At 34.0% G+C, this 19801-nt stretch overlaps 1 protein-coding gene across 4 annotated transcripts in view; it reads left to right on the top strand.

Moving 5' to 3' along the window:
* Positions 1-19801, top strand: part of LRP1B (LDL receptor related protein 1B) — a 1910230-nt gene that overhangs the window by 671443 nt on the left and 1218986 nt on the right. For all 4 annotated transcript variants that reach the window (XM_045479681.1, XM_045479680.1, XM_045479683.1 and 1 more), the window contains exon 3: positions 10135-10272. In XM_045479681.1, the coding sequence (XP_045335637.1) occupies positions 10135-10272 (138 nt within the window). The remainder of the gene's footprint in view (positions 1-10134; positions 10273-19801) is intronic.

Genomic DNA, 19801 nt, shown 5'->3' with positions numbered 1-19801 from the left:
CTTCTCAAGTGTAAATTGGCTTATATAAAAATTACTGTGTGATGCAACATGTTTCTTCCAAGGTAAGACATTTCAAACACACCTACTCTAACTAGTCTTTCTCAATGTGAAATCACTTGTATGATAATCAGGTCTCTCAAACAATTGTTTGTTCATTTTTGCATAGAGCAAATAATTCCTTTTGAAATGTTATGGAATGATTCAAAACATATATTCATTTTTTCTTTTCTCTTTTCCATTTTTGTCTTATCCACTCATTCCGAGCAAATAGCAAGGTTTTATCCAAATAGAATAATGAATGAAAAACTCCTATTAAACAATTTTAGTTTGGGCAAATGTACCAGTGGGATCAGAAAAGATCTTTCTACTCGTTGTCTACATATATTACATGAAATATGGGTGGTTTGACCAAGGGTCATGGAACATATTTCTCTCTGAATCAGAAATATACTTTTCTTTTTAATCAGTATATAGAATTTAATGTTGTCTTGAATGAGCAGTAGAAAAAAAAAAAAACAAAACCAAAAAAACTTGTTCTTCAATTTTGTGAAGTTGTTTTCATCTTAATTGTGGTGATGAGATAATTGAATGAGAAATGATGTTTGTCATCTAGTGGATTCTCACAGTAGTTCTTCTGATTCTTAATCTGAGGACAAGGAAGTACAGGCATAGCATTTACTAGTTGTATTTTCTTATATATTTCGTCATCAAATGTTGGCATTATTCACTAGGTTTTTTTTGCAGAATTGGAAGTAAATGATGTCTTTCAAGAGTTTGGGTAATGATTTATATTTGCCAAATTCCTTTCACTTTTGACTACTGTCATTTGGGCAGCACACCACCAAAACCCTTTCTTCCATTAATCACCTGATACCAATATGCCTTTGAATTTTTAAACCATAATTGGGGACTTGCATCTAATCTTTTATTATCTTAGCCTCTATAGGAAGAGACTGGAAAAATACTTTTCTTTTTTATATATTTCTCAAAAACAAAAACAAAGAAATTTAGAGAGTCAATAGCAATGCCTCTGTGTGCAGAGTTTGGCCCAGAAGCAACATCTAACACATTTGTAGAATCAGAGAGGGAATGAGGGAATGACTCTCAGCTGTCCTCACATGTGGAAGAGCCAGTTGGCTGCTCCCACTCATTGTCTTTTTATTGCAATAAGACCCCTTTTCTCTGAGAGATGTGTGGAACTGATTTTGGCTTGTTTTTTTCCTGCCAGGCATCGATCTTTTACCACACTTCTTACCATGGAGCCATCTCTGCTTCAAATTGAGTAGGCTTTCCACACTCTTCTGAACTTCAGAACTGTAATCAGTTAGCCATCACTGTGTTACCATATGTAAAGTAGCTCTGGAGAGCACAAGGAAAAAACATTAGGTTTAGAGATGAAACACTTATCTTCTATTCTGTCTTCTAGAAGAGAGAGATATTCCCAGAATGGGACTTTTTATCTTCTGCTTTCTTATTTTATTTGCAAACTGGGTAAATATTTTCCACCCAGGTGTTTTAACATGACTAGAATATATATGTTACGTCTTGAGGAATCTACAGTATTTCTGTAAGCTAAAGAAGGAAACATGCCTTCTTTCTGGTTGATTAATTACATATGTATCCTCCAATTATTTAAAGAGAGTTGAGGGGTGCCTGCGTGGCTCATTGAGTGAAGTGTCCTACTCTTGGCTTCAGCTCAGGCCATTATCTCATGGTTCATGAGTTTGAGCCTCATGTCGGGCTCTGTACTGGCAGTGCAGAGAGAGTCTCTCCCTCTCTCTGCCCACTTGCTCTGTCTCTGTCTCTTTCAAAATAAATAAATGAAAACTAAAAAACAAACAACAACCAAGAATTGAGAACCAACTTTACAAGTAAATAAAATTGTCAGCTAGAAATGTGATATGAGTTTCAATCAATGAAATGCCTCTTTTTCTCAAACAGAATACCTTTGTCATTTTTAAGAGACCCTAAACTTCTATTCTTCTGAGTTAATCTATTGTTTCTGTAAGTATCTTTTAAAATACAAATACATTACCTATGTAAGAGATAGCACCTAGTTTACCCAGTTGACTAGCAAAGAACAGGGCTCTAAGAAAGTTTAAAAACAAAACAAAACAAAAAACATACAAACGTGGAGGGAGGGGAAAAGATGGAGGGAAGGGAAAAGGAATTTCTAGACCTTCTGAAAGAGAAAGTGTTGGTGGGAAATGTGATCCAGCAATCAAGCATGTGAAGAATACATGAATGGAGATAGGAATAAAGAAACACTTAAAACCTCAATAGCGCTGATCTTTTGTAATTAATTAATTTATTTATTGAGCCATCTATACTGAGTTCCCTCCATTAGCACTAGGTTTAATGAATAGCAATGCTGAAATGACTCTCCCTAATAAATGATTTCATTTATTTTCTTATCTATTTGACGGTAAATGGAAGGTCAGAAACCAAGACAGTGGATTGGCTACATAAAGTATTTGTTTCTAAAATTATGAGTAATGGCAACAACACTATAGCTATGTCCATACAGTATTTTTCATTTGCCAGTTTTGGCTGTATTCTAAATGTTTACAGATTCAGTGCAAGGGATTCTATGACTTAACCTCCCTTTGTTGGATTCAGATGCAGACAGTGAGTTGAACTGATAAAAACCAGTTGAGAGATATATTCTAAAGTTAGCAGAACACACATACACACACACACACACATACACACACACACACACACACACACACACACACAGATCTGTTTTAATATGTGTTTCCAGATAAGATCCAGAAAGTTTTCAGTATGAGTCTTAACTAGCCATCCATTTATTCATACAGTGGTGTAGACACAGTGGTGACTTTGGTCACAGCAGAATTACTTTAATATGGTACAGTTTTCCTTAGGTGACCAGGCAAGCTTTTCACATATTAAATACATAAATACAGCTCTTCATGTTAGATGCGAGGAATTTTCCTACACTGAGACTTCTGAAGAGTAAGGACTAAAGAAAAAATACTTTTTAAGCCTTGGAACAACTTATCAAAGCTGCAAAATCTCCTTCCCGAGGGCGTTTAAAAATAGGACAGATGTTAGAGATGGTTTAAGGGTAATGCAGCTGGACAAAATCAATCACCTTTACATCTCTTCCAGTTCTTGAATTTTCACAACAGCCATTTGAAATATGTAAATGCACAAGCCATTACTGGAACCCATCTTACACAGAAATTATTTGAGTGAGTTACCATTAGATTGAGTGCACATGTGTCTTTAGAAGTTCTTATTCATATTCCTGTATCCTCAAGAGTAGTCCTATAGATTACTCTAACAAATGATATCAGTTAATATTATTTTATTTAGAAGCTGAAACTCATAAATCCAATTTTAATTTTCCTTGAAATACTATAAATTTGTTTCTCTCATTTAAATAATCAGCTTGTCAGTTGATGTAGCCCACATGCAAAAATAAATTATGCTTGAAAATAACAAAATCCTATGAAATACAGAGTTCTAGGAAAGTTATAGTCCTTCTGTAAAAGTATTATGTGATCCAATATTTAATATTAAATATGTATATGATATTAAATGTGTTTCTATGATATACTAATTTTCCCATGAAATAATGTGGTCCACATACTTTACAGTTTTTATAAGTGACTATAACTGTTTTGATTTCTCAGCCATGAGAATTAAAACATTATAATGCAATATTTACATTTACTTAATTGCTTAGGAATTCCCCTTAAAAGATGATAGCTTTTAGTATTTCCAACAAACTGGATCTGATTGTGTGGAGAAGCATTCTTTCAAAATAAAATGATGAAAATGGGGGAATAGTAATGATTAAGCATTTGCAATCAAGTTAATAACATTCCAGAAATCTTAATATATTTATTTAAGTGACACTAAAAATTTGTTTTTGAATAATTCTAGGAAAGTTAATTTTTAAGGTAGTTTTCACGATTCTTAGAAATCATGAGCTCTTCAATTTATTAAATAGAAATCTCTACAAGATTCAGTATTCATAAGGTAAATATTATATGACAGCCTAACAATAGAAATAGTCCTGTATTCTTTATACACACGTAGATATATGTGTATGTGTGTATTTTTAATCAGTATTAGGTTTTATTAGAAGTTGAGTTTCAAAAACTACGATATAATCAAATCTCATTCTTGTATGTGAATAGATAGGTATAATTAAATAATATCCAGAAGTGCATAATTTTTAACATCTAATTCAAAGGCATCTTACGGTTTTTGGTGACGACTTTATATAACTATTTTTTACTTGAATTTTACATCCAGTAGTAATCAATATGTTTTTATTCCTACATTCCATTTTATATTGTGTAGTGGGAATAAAATTAAAAAAATAAATAAATAAATGAAAGGCTTTGTGCCTCAAGAAATTTATGTGAAACTGCATATATTAGTATAGTTCATAAACTATACACAAAACTATACAAGAAACTATATTGAAAAAACGTGAAATAAAAAATGTATGAGTTCATAGAAAATGTGGGATCAGTCTCTCTCTGTCTCTGTCTCTCTCTTTCACACACACACACACACACACACACACACACACACACCCTCTTAATTTGCATAGTGTTTCCCAAACCATGATTTCATTTGCCTCCTATGATAATCATGTGAGGTAGACCCTATTATGATCCAACTTTTTCAAATGTGAAAGAAGATTCTCACTGAAATTCAGTATTTTACTCAGGTTGAGATAACTAATAAATGGCAGACAAAAAACTTCAGAGTTTGGCCTCTAAATTTAATAATTTCTCCATTACATGACGTTATTTTTCACAGAGAAAACTCGAGGGAGAAGCCAGAGTTTGGACTTGAAGCCTTTTGTTGGGTGAAAAAGAGGTGGTTTGCTCTCCAGATGATGACACTGTATACAGAAAATTTCAGAGATTGCAAAATTTTGGAGTATTTTAGGGAGGCGAAGTGAAAGATGACTCTGAAAGAGTAAAAGTACTGAAAATAACTTGTAAATATTAATTAAGTTTCGGTTAGATGATAAAATCAGGTCACAGAGTTTGGTTTTGTTGTTGCCAAAATTAAAAATGACTATGATTTTGAGAGTAGTCATTGGGTGAAAGTGATATTTGTAAAACCTATTCTGAGAATGGGTTGATGGTGGAAAAAGATAAATCCTAGACTACAGAAGAAAGTAGAAATCAGTCAGGAGTTAAAACACACTGGACACTCATTCAACAATTGTATATTGAGCCAGGTAGTGTACTAGATGTGAACTAGATGTTTGTGATTTTCAGGGAGAGATGGAGAGAAGTTTATCAAAGAGCATGTGTGATATGCATCCAAGTGTGTTCATGGAATGGTATAAGTAACAACAGCAATAGTGGTGTTAGAGTATGAAAGGCATGACAAATAATTGCCGAAGTATGTCTAGGTGAGAGGAATTCTGGTCTGCTTTCGCAGGATCTTGTTTGCCTCTACTTCACAGTTAGTGGGGTCACTGAGACCTTGGGGAAAACAGCCCAGTGGTGTTGGGAGCGGAGGCTGGAGGGAGAAGAAATTGGGAATAATGCAGGCATAGTGTATATTTTGAAGAAGTTTAAGAACTAAAAAAAAAAAAATAGGAAAGAAAGGATGCCATTTGCAAGAATGTTCAATCAGCAAAATTAACCTTATTCTTTTTTTTTTTTTTTTTTTTAAATTTTTTTTTTCAACGTTTATTTATTTTGGGGACAGAGAGAGACAGAGCATGAACGGGGGAGGGGCAGAGAGAGAGGGAGACACAGAATCGGAAACAGGCTCCAAGCTCTGAGCCATCAGCCCAGAGCCTGACGCGGGGCTCGAACTCACGGACCGCGAGATCGTGACCTGGCTGAAGTCGGACGCTTAACCGACTGCGCCACCCAGGCGCCCCAAAATTAACCTTATTCTTGAGTGTAGGCTAAGAAAAGTGAATGAGTTATTGGCAGAGGATTTAGAACCATTGGAAAGACAGAAATGGGAAATGCGGCTAAGTGGCAAATCTTTGTAGGACTCAGAAAGTGGGAAGTGATAAAGTATAAGGTGGAGAGGTTAACTTTGGGAGGAGGGTAGATGCTTGTCCTATGATACGATGATATAGTGATAAGGGCAGATATCTGACTGTATCTGCCATTATAGAAGAAAAATTCCTATTCCTTCCCAAAATGTGCTTTTACAATTATCTTTAGTCCAAAAAGACATTTGATGAGGCTTAATATCTTTTTATCCACTATTTTTTTTTAGTGAACAGAGTAAGATGTTTATATATAAAAATAATTTTAACATTCAAAACAATACAGACAAGTCACATTGTCCTTGCATTATCCTAGAAGGCTTGTTTGTAAAATGAGGCTCAGTTTGAAAAATGAAGCCTATTTCAACTAATTGGGTAAAGCTTATAAAAAATTTAAAAATATAAAAACTGTTTTCCTGTGTTTATATGTTTTAAATCCTTCTAATGATAGAGTCTTTCTTTCTTGTAATTAATTGCTATATTTTAAGTTCTGCTACCTTGTTCAGGTCACCTAAAATTACTGGGAGTGTTCTGAATATGCGTTACTGAACATTGCAGTCATGTTCTAAGACTACCATGCTCATTTAAATTTTGAAGCATGTTTGTACTATTTTGAAATTCCTCACATGCTCCCCTGTCATCTCTGTCCTTCTCTCGGATCTACCAAATCCTAATGATTTAGTAACTAAAGAGATAATTCCAGATATATCAGGTAGCTTCCGACCCTGCTCCTTGCTATATCCAGATTATGGTTTCTGGTTGTGGAAAGTTTTGAATGTGTAAGGTTTTGTGAGATGAAATATTTAATTCAACATTGACATATTCTTAGGGATTCATGTAGTCTCTATTATCACATTCTTCTTGTGACACAGATCAGTGTGTAGAAGTGGTGATCAGGTTGAGTCTTTTCTTCATTTAAAAGATGGACTAAAGGAGCCTCATGGGATATACACACCTTTACTGCACAAATGATAATTGGAAATCAAAGATGGATTATTCCCTAAAGCAACAGTACACTAAATACCCATATTGCCTGGTTTCTGGGATAATTTCAGTTAAGGCAGACATTGCTATTTCTTAAACTGCCCCATCTTCTAGAAAGACAACAACAAAATTCTGAATTTTTAGTATAGTTTTCCAACTGGAGTATCCCAGCATTAGTCAAAGGGGTTTGAAATACTGATTCCCTCAATTTTGATGTTAATTCCCAAGACCTGGGGCAATGTCTGCAGAAAATTTCTGCTATTTACTTCTGTGTAACTTGCAAATGTTATCATTTTTTTAATGTGCTTTGATATGACAATTTGGGAAGAACTGGTTAAGATACAATCCATCCGTTTACCAGCTGTCTTACCAGTGTTACTCAATAGTGATAGAAGCTAAGAAAAGAGTATGCTAAAGACAAGGAAGACTATGGTGGCTAGTCTATAAAGAAACTACTTAACTCGTTCTTTATTCGAAACATTTTTTTTTTTTTTGTCCCTGCATGTTACCACTGGGAAGAAGCTAATAGTTTTGTATGTTGCTTTTGAAAAATTCAAACTTTTTTTCTGTTTTCTCAAAATCTGTAAGTGGCAGATCCTCTCTTGTGAACACCATATGTGCACTTCATTCCTTCTATCATGTTTATCTGTTACCTGACAATTTTAAGAATGAAAAACATACTTTGATTAGAGCCAAAACATGTATCACTTTAAAAATCTTGCTTTTAATAAGAACTACTGAGTCATCTTCGGTCTCTATAAAATTTCTAAAGTCTCCCAGGTTTGAGGTGTTATTTCTGTGGGCTATTTCTGGAATTTTTACAGAGAGATCTAAATATATCTGGCCTAAACACTACTTTGACATTCATGCAAAGATGCATTTTCTCAAAATTTTTAACAATCAGCCAATTAATTTTAAAAAGGACTGCATTATGACTGTTGTTGGTCATAGAAATTTATAGCCTTTCAAAATGAATTTATATTTTTCAAGTTTATTTTTAAAGTGAATTTATGTTAACCTTATAAATTTAAGATTTAATACTAGAAACTCTCACTGAAGAGTTTTACTTTTATTCATAAAGTTTGGACTTAAATTTGTGTATTTTTATTTTGATTATATATGTGTGTGTATGCGTATATATATACATGTGTGTGTATATATATATACATGGAAATGTTTATTTTTTTTTAAATATTGACATTCAAGTTACAGAGACATGTTACAGTAAGAGGAGTTGTGTATTTTGAAGTGACAGGTATTTGACAAAACTAATAGCTTTGTATGGCACTGATTGTATAAATACAAATGAAAAAAACACAAGGAAACCATTTAGTGACAATATTTCATCTAGTGAAGCAACATCATAACAATTTATTTACATCCTCCACATGCAAAAGGTTGAAAGCTATTTTAGCATCAAACAAAATCACATATACCTATAATTCATTTTGAGAAGATATTCCGAAACATATCTTACTTTTGGCAAGTACAGCCTTTTTTTTTTTTTTTTTTTTTCCTTTTGGGACTTGCAGTGTAAAAAGGATGTTATGAGATAGAAGTGTTTACTAAAAGGCAACTCACCTTCTTGGAACATTCTTTACTTAACTATGATAAAGCAAACACTTTGTTAATGTTTGCCAGGAAAAATGCTAAGAGCTTTGGATATAATCCCTACAACAACCTGATGAAGCATAAAGAGGGTACATAATTTGTTCAACTTCTTATTTATAAGTGATGGGACCAAGAATCTGCTCCAGAGTCTATTAACAACTCCACTCTGCTGCATTTATTTATATGATTAACACATGTTGAATTCCAATTCTGAGCCTGCATCTCACAAAACTCACAAAGCTCAGTGTTATGCTGTCAATAACTTTTGACATTCATACCAAGCCTACAAGGTAAACTCAGGTGATCGTATTATTTGCACATGAGAAAACTAATGCTTAGTTGATTTAATAAATTAGCATCCCATGGGTATTAACATAGCTGTGATTAAATTCTAAGTGTGCCTGACTGTAGAATCTAGGCTGTTGTAATAATCAGTGTCAGATTAACATATGATTGCAGTCATATGGTATGACAGTACTCTGGATTTAGGGGAGTTGGGCAAGATTAAGAATCATCATGGGGAATTTGGAGAGTGCCTATTGAAGAAGTCTAGATAGGATTTGGGAATTAGCAACCTGAAATTTAGATATAGCAGTGTGCTATTTGGATGTTTGATGATGATTTGGAATTAGTGAGCTTCAAGAAAGGCTTGACATTCCTACCCAAGTGTATTAAAACCACATAGGGTGATCATATAATGTACTCTTATCATTAGTAGGGGAAATCAATGAGTAAACTGTTTATGATAGCCTTTCCACTCCTTAGTAAATTCTACTGTATTATAACTGCTCAGTAAATATTTTTTGAACAAAAGAACCCATATATAAATAAGCACATAACTAGCGGTTCTTCATAGAGAACAGATTAAAATGAAGTATTTTTTGGGTTGACACAACTTTATTAAATTCCACTAAAATATTTTTGTTCATGTTACCTGATTTGATTATAACAAGAGCTCTGCCAAGGAGTTGCCATTGTCCATATTTCATAGTTGAGGAAATTGAGACAGGGTTTAAGTACCTTGGCCACTTAATCTCAAGATAAGAGATAGATCAGTGACTCGAACGAACTCTCAGACTTTAAATCTATGCCATTTTGAGGTTGAAAAGAAAATCTTTGTCTTCAATGCATTATTAAAGATAATTTTCTATCCTATGCAATTTGAAGAATTAGGTGTTTAATCACATGGGCTGATGTTGGTGTCCCTGAGAGTCAGAGCTGCCTTCTCTTAGTATTTACTATAGTTTTGTAAATTAAGGGTAATAATTTCATTTTCAATATTTATTTTTGAGAGAGAGGGAATGAGCAGGGGAAGGTCAGAGAAAGAGGGGAGAGAGGGTACCAAGCAGGCTCTATGCTGTCAGCGCAGAGCTGGATGAGGGACTCGAAACCACGAACCATGAGCCCAAACCAAGAGTGGGTCATTTAAGTGACTGAGCCACCCAGGCGCCCCCAAGTAAATAATTTCTTGTGCTTAATAGTTTTACTATTGGCACCAAGCTAACCCATTTTTGCCTTTTTTTCAGGTCCCGAAGAAGTAGATATCAAGTGCCCCTTGAATCACATCGCTTGCCTTGGTGCCAACAAATGCATTCATTTATCCCGACTATGCAATGGTGTCTTGGACTGCTCAGATGGGTATGATGAAGGGCTGCACTGTCAGGGTGAGTCCATCTGTGGAATGATGCAACCACAATATTCAATGTTTCATAGTTTAATGAAAGTTAAAAGAGAACCTATGCCCTGCCTTTCCTTTCACCCATACCCGTATCAGTTATTGAGAAATGAAGAATTATATTGCCAGACACAATATGCATTTCTACCCTGCAACTGTTGTGCTTTATTTAAAAATGCCATTAGAAGAAGAAATACATTTGGGCTTTGAAGTTGGACTCTGAAACAATTACAGATTTCATAGGAAACAGTACTTTTGAGCAAAAGACAAATAAGAAGTCTTTGTCACATAGTGTCATAAGCTTATTTCTTTGAACATTTGCTTAAACAAAGAGTATTTCAAGTAAAATTTCTATAACCAAATATTTCAGTATGATGTGTTTATGGGAATTTTTCCTTAATATTACTTCCATGAAGTTATACACACTTTCTTGTAATATTCTTTCTTTTTTTTTTTCTTAAAGAAAAATATTTTACATTTATTTGTTTTTGAGAGACAGAGAGAGACAGAGCACAAGTCGGGGAGGGGCAGAGAGAGAAGGAGACACAGAATCCAAATCAGGCTCCAGGCTCTGAGCTGTCAGCACAGAGCCCGAAGAGGGGCTCAAACTCACAAACCATGATATCATGACCTGAGCCGTAGTCAGACGCTTAACCAACTGAGCCACCCAGGCGCCCCTATTCTTTCTTTTTAAAAAAATCAATATCTATGTTCTAGAGCAGTCATAGTTTTACTTCTATATTAATGATGGGATGAAGAAATAATTAAGATCTCAAAGTTAACAAAAAGTTAATCAGAACTGGCACATTCTCATAAAACTGGTAGGGGAAATGAAATGTGGAAAAAAAAAAGAAAAAGAAAAACTTGAGGATTAAGGTAAGGACCCAAATCTGGAAACAGAATTGAGGTATCAGTCAAGTAAATTTGGGTCCAAGGTGAAGCCAGGAAAGAAACCACTGAATCAGACATCTCTCAGATTTCTACTAGCTGAGCATAACAAAAAGGATATGCATTGAAGCTAAGATGCCAAAGGGTAAGTAACTTGTCCTTCGTGTAGAGGTCAGTAAGACAATAAGGCATAGAAGGAGCTATAGAAATCTGGAGATGCATGTCTGATCTCTGACCAGAGTCACACAAACTAATTATTGCCATGTGCAAAAATGATCTAGGTCACCAAAAGTCCCAGTTTTGCAGGAGGCACTCTATAACTATATGTGAGCAAATTGTTCAAAGTCAGCTACTGCTTTTTAGAACATTGTGTAGTCAGCAATGTACAGGCCAAACAAAACTTGTTTGAAGACTGGTTTCCAGTCTCCTACTGCTGAACTGAATGAAGGAACTGGATTTAATACCAGAGATGGAGAGATACACTGGAAAAAAGAGTAAATCTTAGAAAGGTAGTCCTTTCTAAGGACCAGTTCTAACATTGGTGAGAATGTTGAGAGACCACAGATGAACTGAGTCACTAGGTCTTTCCATCATTCAAAAAGGGAATTACTCTGGCTCTGTGGACAGATTCATATTAAGAAGTTAAAGGTCTTCCTTCTTTGGCTGAGTTTCATTTCGTAGCCTGAATTCTGTCAGGGTCATAGAAAGAGCCAGAAGATTGTTAGTTTTAGTTATGAACACATGTGTAACAGTAATTAAGAAGAAACTTTTTTAATTTAAAGACTTTGTGACATGTATTATTTTTGTATAATTGGATATTAAAAAGAATGACATTAGCAGGAAAAGTAAAGTATGGAATTATAAAATGATAGGAGTCAAAGAGTTTAATTTTCTTTTCAGAAATTAATTATATTTTCTATAGCCTAATTCTATCCACTTCAGTTGTAATTCAGGCTTCCTATTACATGAAAAAAAAAAAAAAAACTTTCGGATAGGCATGTGTGACTAAGCTTCTAAAAGAGCGAAATCAACACATTGCCAGATCCTTCCACAGAAGTGGTTACACAAATTGGAATATCTCAAACATATCTCAGTGCTGTGAATCACATGAAAATATTTCTGAATTCTCTAATAAAATTTAGAATTGTGCTCCAAAGCACAACTGTATAAGGAATATGTTAATAGTAAAACAGGGGATTCAAGTAAATACAAAGTATTGGAATAAAAACAGTATTAAATTTATTCTGATCTTTGAAAAAGCTGAATGTATACTTTAGACTGAGAGACATTTAGAGTATATAACTGTTTATGTTTCAGTCTTGTTTCTATTCTAATACAGGTCTCTAACAGTTCCAACTTTCACATCTTTGTCATTAGTGACAATTTTTTTTTTTCATTTTGTCAGTAGGAGGCTGATTGTACAATTTTGGCCTTTTGAATATTTCTGGATTTCACCAGAAAAAAAGTGTTTTATAATGCCTAAGTAATTTGTTGTGACATGAGTTGGACTTAGAAATAGCAAGAAGTGTAAGTGGATTTATGCTTGCTATTTACCTTACTAAAGGGTGTATCTTCAACCTTTCTCCTAATTTTAAGTCACAACCAATGAAAAATTGTTTTCGGATGAGTTAATTAGGCATCAGACTGTCAAGTTTCTGAAGAACTTTCTCATCTATAGACACATAATAAAGAAGAAACCAGATTAATTCAAACATGGCATTGATTTTTAGAGATGCTTTTCTTTTGCAGAACAGTTTTGCCCAAATCACTTTCTCCCTCTAATTCCATTTCTCTTTTTGTTGCGTTCTAAGCACATACTCTAAATTAATTATTTATACATGAAGCCAAAGACATGAATCAAAGATGGGTATGTCTTTTTTTGTCTAATAACGGATCGAAAACACACTCGGTGGTATATTTGTATCCTTTATGAAAATTAATAAGGGGAAAAGTTTAACAATTTGGAGGTGATGTTCTGGTCTTGGAAATGTTTTTGTATCAACCGAGTTGTTTTCTGAATGTTTCCTAGAAAAAAATCAATTTCTTCCTGGTGAGGGTAATGAAAAGATATCTATTATTAATGATTTTCTATAACACTGGTATTTTAATCTCCATAATTTAGCTTCATTTGAAGAAAGAAATATGGATTTTTTATATGGGTGTATTTATATATAGGAATGTGCTTGTAAAACTTTTACAATGAGAGTGCTCAAAATCATCACATCGAATTTTAGAGAATTTCATCTCTTCCTACATAGTATTTCATATTGGTAATAATATCACTATATCTAAATTGCATGAGCAATAAAAACACATTCTATACAGTATAAGCTTTCTCAGTACAGGATACTTCCACAAAAATCCCAAAACCATGCACAGAAGGGAACAAATTCAACTAATAGATATCAGATTGACTGAACTATATCAAAACGCTATTTTAAAATTTGACAATCTTAAGGTAATTATGTTAACATTTCAAGTGGCCATGCACAGGAGAGGCCCTCTTTTTATTCACAGTCCTAGTTAGAGTGCATTTGCAGTGCAAAATGACCAAACATTTCAACGTACAAGGGAACAACAGTTTCTGTGACACTATCTGCTTTTACACGATTCAAAGAATATGGGAACTCTTCCTGTTCCTGCAAAAAGAGATTCTGTCTTCTGTGTCTCAATAAAACGTGATTATGTAATCTATGTGATTGTTTTCCAGCAAACATCCCAATGTCCTTTTAAATTTGAGAAGATAAAGTGTGCGAGAAGTTTACTAAAACTGATTAGGGAATGGAACCCGCTGACATCTGAAAAGCTCACCACCCAAACATACACATATGCACACATAAACACATACTGTTCTTTTTTTATTTCTCTCTTCTATTCTGAACCTGTTCCTACATAATTCTGAATGTATAATATATTCACTTAGTGTATTTGATATGAAGCTTAAGGAAGAATAAGATTCTCTTGTATATTGCCCAACTCCTTAAATAATGCATATTCAGAATTCTTAACATTCCATTTTTTTTTTACTTGCCAGTTAGAATAGAATTTTCTTAATATATGGAATTATAATTTTCTCCATCCACCCACAATCTATTCTAATGTATTTATTTTGGATTCCATAATTCTAATGTATTTATTCGAACACCTTTTGGATAGTAATACTACTTTATATTTAAAAATTTACACAGCTTTTTCTTTTATATTACTATTCTTAAAAATCTTAGGAGAAAGTACTTAAAAACCCTGAAAGTAATTTACAAATTAGAGCCTTCTCAAAATGGACTGAGTTAAATTGAAAATCTTATGATCTGTAATGAGTCACCACAGGAAAATTAGTAATCCATAACACTTAAATCTCATATATTCTAATTATTCAGAAATTAATCCAGATCAATTAATTAGGTGTCATTAATAGATTTGACAAAATTAAGTGTAATAAATTTAGTTAAAAATGTTAAGAATTCTTAGCTCAAATGTTCAGGATTATATTTTTCATTCTTCAAGAAAAGAAATGTTTTATCTTGGGTGATATTTTGTTAGTCATTACAACACTGGTTTCAGATGGACACAGGATTAACTTGTACCCAGAAGGAAGGAAAGAGGTTGCTGAAGCTGAGGAAGAAGGCAAATAAATTTGGAGCACTTCATTGTTGTTTTTACTTACACTTTATTGTGTCAGTGAATCTTACCTATTCCCATTTTAAAAGTTCCTACTGAAAAATATTTTCAATCTCTTTTCTAAATTAAATGGGCCTATCATACTAGAGAAGGGAATTTCGGCATGCAGAATCTAAAAGCAAAGGTACAGAGGAGAGGTACAATTGCAAGCAATGTTAGAGGAAGTACATCTGTCAGCAACATAAAGCTTAAGGCACATGGAGGGAAACTTCACCAGTGTGTTTTCAACTCACTTGAAGCATTGATGAGCTGAGAGCTAGAAAACAAACAGCTGTAATTACCCAGGAGGAACAGGGTTTGTGTGCTCAGACCCCTTTTGATTGTGAAAGTTTGTGCAACTTAAAAATAGATCCTGCTGTATTCTTTTCTTTGTCTTGAGTCGTGCTAAGGTGATCAGGTAGTCTCAAATCTTTTTCAAGTGTAAGCATTTTCTAAGCAATTAGTTTCAGTAATTGAGTTAGTTTAGTGAAAGGCTATGAGCCTTACCACTGGTTGATTTCAGGGCCAAATTAATGTGTTTTAGAAACAGCAATAATTCTTAGCAAGTGTAGGACTTCTATAAGTGTATCATCCTTTTGTAAAGCCATTATAGATATTGTCTGTATTGACAAATGACATCTGTATGAAAATTAGGATCGTATACTTGAAGACAATTCTAAATATATGTATGTGTATATATGTATGTGTATTATATATATATATGTATATTCATTTTCAGTCTTAGTTTTATAAATTCTGTTTAATTAGAAATAGATTGTTGTACAGATATCTGACTTCTTAACACTGATTTATTTGAAGTGATTGCTTAACTAATCCTGCTCAAGAGACTTGGAGTCCAAATTTCTACTGGTTGTTTGAATATGTCGACTTCTACCAACAGCTAACTAGTTGAATGACTACCTGTGGGAAAAATATGATTAATTTGGCTCTATATCATAGCTCAGAATGTGGAAGGATAATCTAAAGTAGTTTATTGTTTGCTCGAAGTGAATCTTTTTGTAGTGGATTTCCATCTTTGATTAGTGCTAATATTCTATTAATTCGTGTTCTCTGGCCTCAAACAGACTTATTTTTAAGAATAACTGCAAACAAGATTTTGAAAAATTAAAAATGTCAGATAAGCATACTAATAGCTTAAAAATGATCGAACATTGAAGGATCTGTCTTTAATTCTTTATTAAAACATCATCTCAGAATCTATATCTTTCTTCTTGATAGATGGTGGTTTAAAACTAACTTACCATCCAAATTTTCTGATATAGTCTTTTTTTGTGGCAAGAATCCTGGCACATTATGGACTTTTAATTGCTGCTGAATTATACTCTATTTCCAGTTGATTTTGGTTTTAAATAGATGCAAGTCAAAACCACATATCCGCAACATACACTCTACTAGATTATTTATTCTGTTTGTTAGCTTAACATCTGTAGGAGAAGAAGTAGCAATTGCTTTGGTATAGAGATTTACTACTTAGTTGGAAACAACTCCTGTTATGCCTGTTACTGAGACATGCCAACCTCTTACATAGAAGGGCTGTGCAAAACCACAAAAAAAAAAAAAAAAAAAAAAAAAAAAAAAAGCCAGAGAACTCACCTTTACCAACTCTACCACCAGTAATCACTCCCCAACAGAAGAGACTTGTTAATAATTCTACCAATTTTGGGATTGTTAATTTATATGAATATTCATGGACACTGGGACTCATCTATCTGGAATTCTCCCTCACAGTTCTCTTCCTGATATGATGGAAAACAAAGAATAGCTTGTAAGAAATAATAATGAGTATGAGGCCAAAATGAACTTTTTAAAAGTGCCAAAATAAGCACAGTAAGGTTTTCCCTATATTTAAATCATTAATTCACTTCAGTAAACTTTTCTTGAGCACAGACATCATTCTAAACACTTACCTAAGCACTGAAGATGTAGAAAATCCTATTTTCTGCCTTCGTGGAATTCACATGTCGTAATGGAGGTATGTAAAAATTGATAAGGAAGAATAAAACAAAGAGCATCTAATTCTACTTGAGGTGATGCAAGAAAATTCCCCTAAGATAGCTGATGGTTGACCTGCATCTCACTCTAGGAGTTTGATAGGCAAATGAGGGAAGGAAGAACACTTCAAAAGTCAAGAACTATATGTAAAGTGACACAAGTGCATAAGAAAACATTGTACACTCCAGAGAACTCTAAAGTTCTTTGATAAGTTTCATGCAGAGGGTTCTGAGTGGTGAGGGATGCGTTTGAAGCTTTAAAAAAAAAGTTCTTGGTGTTAGACCTGGAGGGGTTACATTAGAATAAGGATACAGTATGACCTACTTAAAATGCATTGAATAAAACTATAGAGAGGAAGAGAGTGGAAAATGATTCTAGGATGTATTCTCAGTATTATACAGGTGTTGTATGATATTTTACTATTAAGCATAAGAAGATTAGAACTGTTGCATATATGTAGCAGGTTCTGTGATTTATTCTTAGAAGGTTAATATGTACATTATTACAAACATAAAACTTTGAGCTAAAGGGTCATATCTGTTACATTGATCAGCTCCCAAAACAAGGCATGTTAGGTGTTACTCTTTAATGTATCACTTTCATGTAACTAAAAGGCAAAATAAATGACAGGGGAACCATATGAAGTGAACTCCTTTTCAGATGAAAGTTAGGAATTTGGAACATGTATTTAGTATTTTAAGCAACCAGAATCCTATCTTTAAGAAGCTACTAAACTACCAACTTAGTTTATATCTAAGTTTTGCCCTCTTGTATCTTAACTTTGGGACGTATAAGACTGTTTCAATATTATTCAAAAGTATATAACAAACTGTCACTCAGCTCTGCACTAAACCTCAAACGGGAGGCCAAATCTCCCATAATTCACTTTTTAGTTTTTGACACAAGCAGCTTTATACCTTAAAAATAAGGAATTAAAGCAGGTAGCTGAGGTTGACTGGCATCCCCAGGAGTCACACAGAAAAGCAGTGTGAGAGCAGAGTTTAAACACTGGGACCTTGAGTTCTCATTCTCCAATTTTGATTAGTGAGCCTTAACATACCAACTCAGAGAAATGCACAAAATCGTTATGCTTCAGCATCCTTTCTGACCCATTCTTAATTTTTTTTTTTTTCCATTTATTATTTTTTATTTTTGGGACAGAGAGACAGAGCATGAACGGGGGAGGGGCAGAGAGAGAGGGAGACACAGAATCGGAAACAGGCTCCAGGCTCTGAGCCATCAGCCCAGAGCCCGACGCGGGGCTCAAACTCACGGACCGCGAGATCGTGACCTGGCTGAAGTCGGACGCTTAACCGACTGCGCCACCCAGGCGCCCCTTTTCTGACCCATTCTTAAAGCCGCAAGATGGCTTGTAGAAAATCAACTGACAAACACTTTGAGCTAACTGTATGTTCCCTGTCAGTTTTATTAATTGGTTGAGTAGGGAAAAAAATGTGCTGAGTGAACAACAGGCTGAAAAACTATGTAACAAGTTTGCAGAATTGTATGTCCCTATCTGACTATTAGCTTCATCCCTTGAGAAAAATTAGCGCTTTGATTTGATGAGGGATGTAGAAAGGAAATGGGGAAGTTCATTTTAACCCCTTGAAGTAGATTTGCATTCGTTACAGTAGGAAGTTAAAGTAAAACTTTAGGAATCAACCATAATGGAATCTAGAAGGAAAAATGAGACTTCTCAAAATCATTCAATAGAGACTGTTTAAATTTTGAAGGCAAAACCCAACAGCCAATGTTTCTAGTTCTGAATTTCTAGTCTGTCCAAAATTGCAAAAAAATCTGTTTCTACTGCTTTTTCTCTGATCCACTGTTATCACTTATACAGTGATATTCCATTGAATCACATGTATATTAATATCATCATAACTGTATATATCAATATATTAAATACTATTTAGAAAAACAAGATAGCTGTCAGACTGGTGACTTCTGAACTTTCCATAATCAATGCCTTCACAATCAAATCAAGCACTGATTTGTTTTGAAAAACAAATGCGGAGACAGAGAAATGTGCATGTATATTTGAAGTTTTTCCAAAGCTTTCCACATATACTTGCATATTTTTGTTTAGACACAAGAAACACATTAAAGATTAATTTTTGAGGAAAAACACACAACCTAGATTTATTTCTATTAGATGAGAATTTGCATTCTAGCTCTGCATTAGGTTTGTGACTTAGAGAAAGCACGGAACCGACAAGTGAATGCTGTATGCTAAATAGGATTGTAGAACCAGTCCAGAAAACCCACTGTGGTTGTGGAAACCACAGGATGCCAACCAAAGTGAGATCACTGTGCTCTCAGAGCATCTTCTGAATTAGGTCAGTGTGACCATGAGCCAGTGCTTGAGCATCAGATAAAAAGGAGAATGGGAAGGGCAAACCCAAAGAGCACTTTTGAGTTCCATTAGCAGAAATGTGTGGCATGTTCTCATTCAGTCTACAGGTTCAAAACTAAGAGTGCCAAGAGAAAAATCTATGCAGCTCAATAAATGTCTCAGGAAACTATCCAATATTCTCAGTAGAAGCACTAAGAAACTGAATTGTGTAATTTTTAATGAAGTCAATTAAATATTAAGAATTTTCAAAGATGTTTGGGGAAAATATTAAAAGGTATAAATTGCTCTTCCGTTTATATGGGATATCTAAGTGTTTATTACCTAAAAAATATACAATTTATGATATCTAAATGAATATAGAAAAATATTTGTGTCTAAGTATTCTATTAGATTTTCCTAGCCTATGTCTACCGGATATCTAGCTGAATGGTTTATTTCAGGGAATTTAAGCATACATACGATCATGCTGTTCACCTGTATTTTGGTTCATTTTCTCTTCTTTTCAAAATCAGGATTAGGCGATGCTTGCAGTCAAGTTCTCACTATGAGTGCTATGTCGTACTTAAAAATGAGTTCCAATTCCTTTTCAGTAAGTCAGGTTTTT

Source organism: Leopardus geoffroyi, chromosome C1, assembly GCF_018350155.1.
Source record: "Leopardus geoffroyi isolate Oge1 chromosome C1, O.geoffroyi_Oge1_pat1.0, whole genome shotgun sequence".
NCBI lineage: Eukaryota > Metazoa > Chordata > Mammalia > Carnivora > Felidae > Leopardus > Leopardus geoffroyi.
The sequence above is the reverse complement of the archived record's forward strand: the minus strand, read 5'-3'. Positions and strand labels throughout refer to the sequence as shown.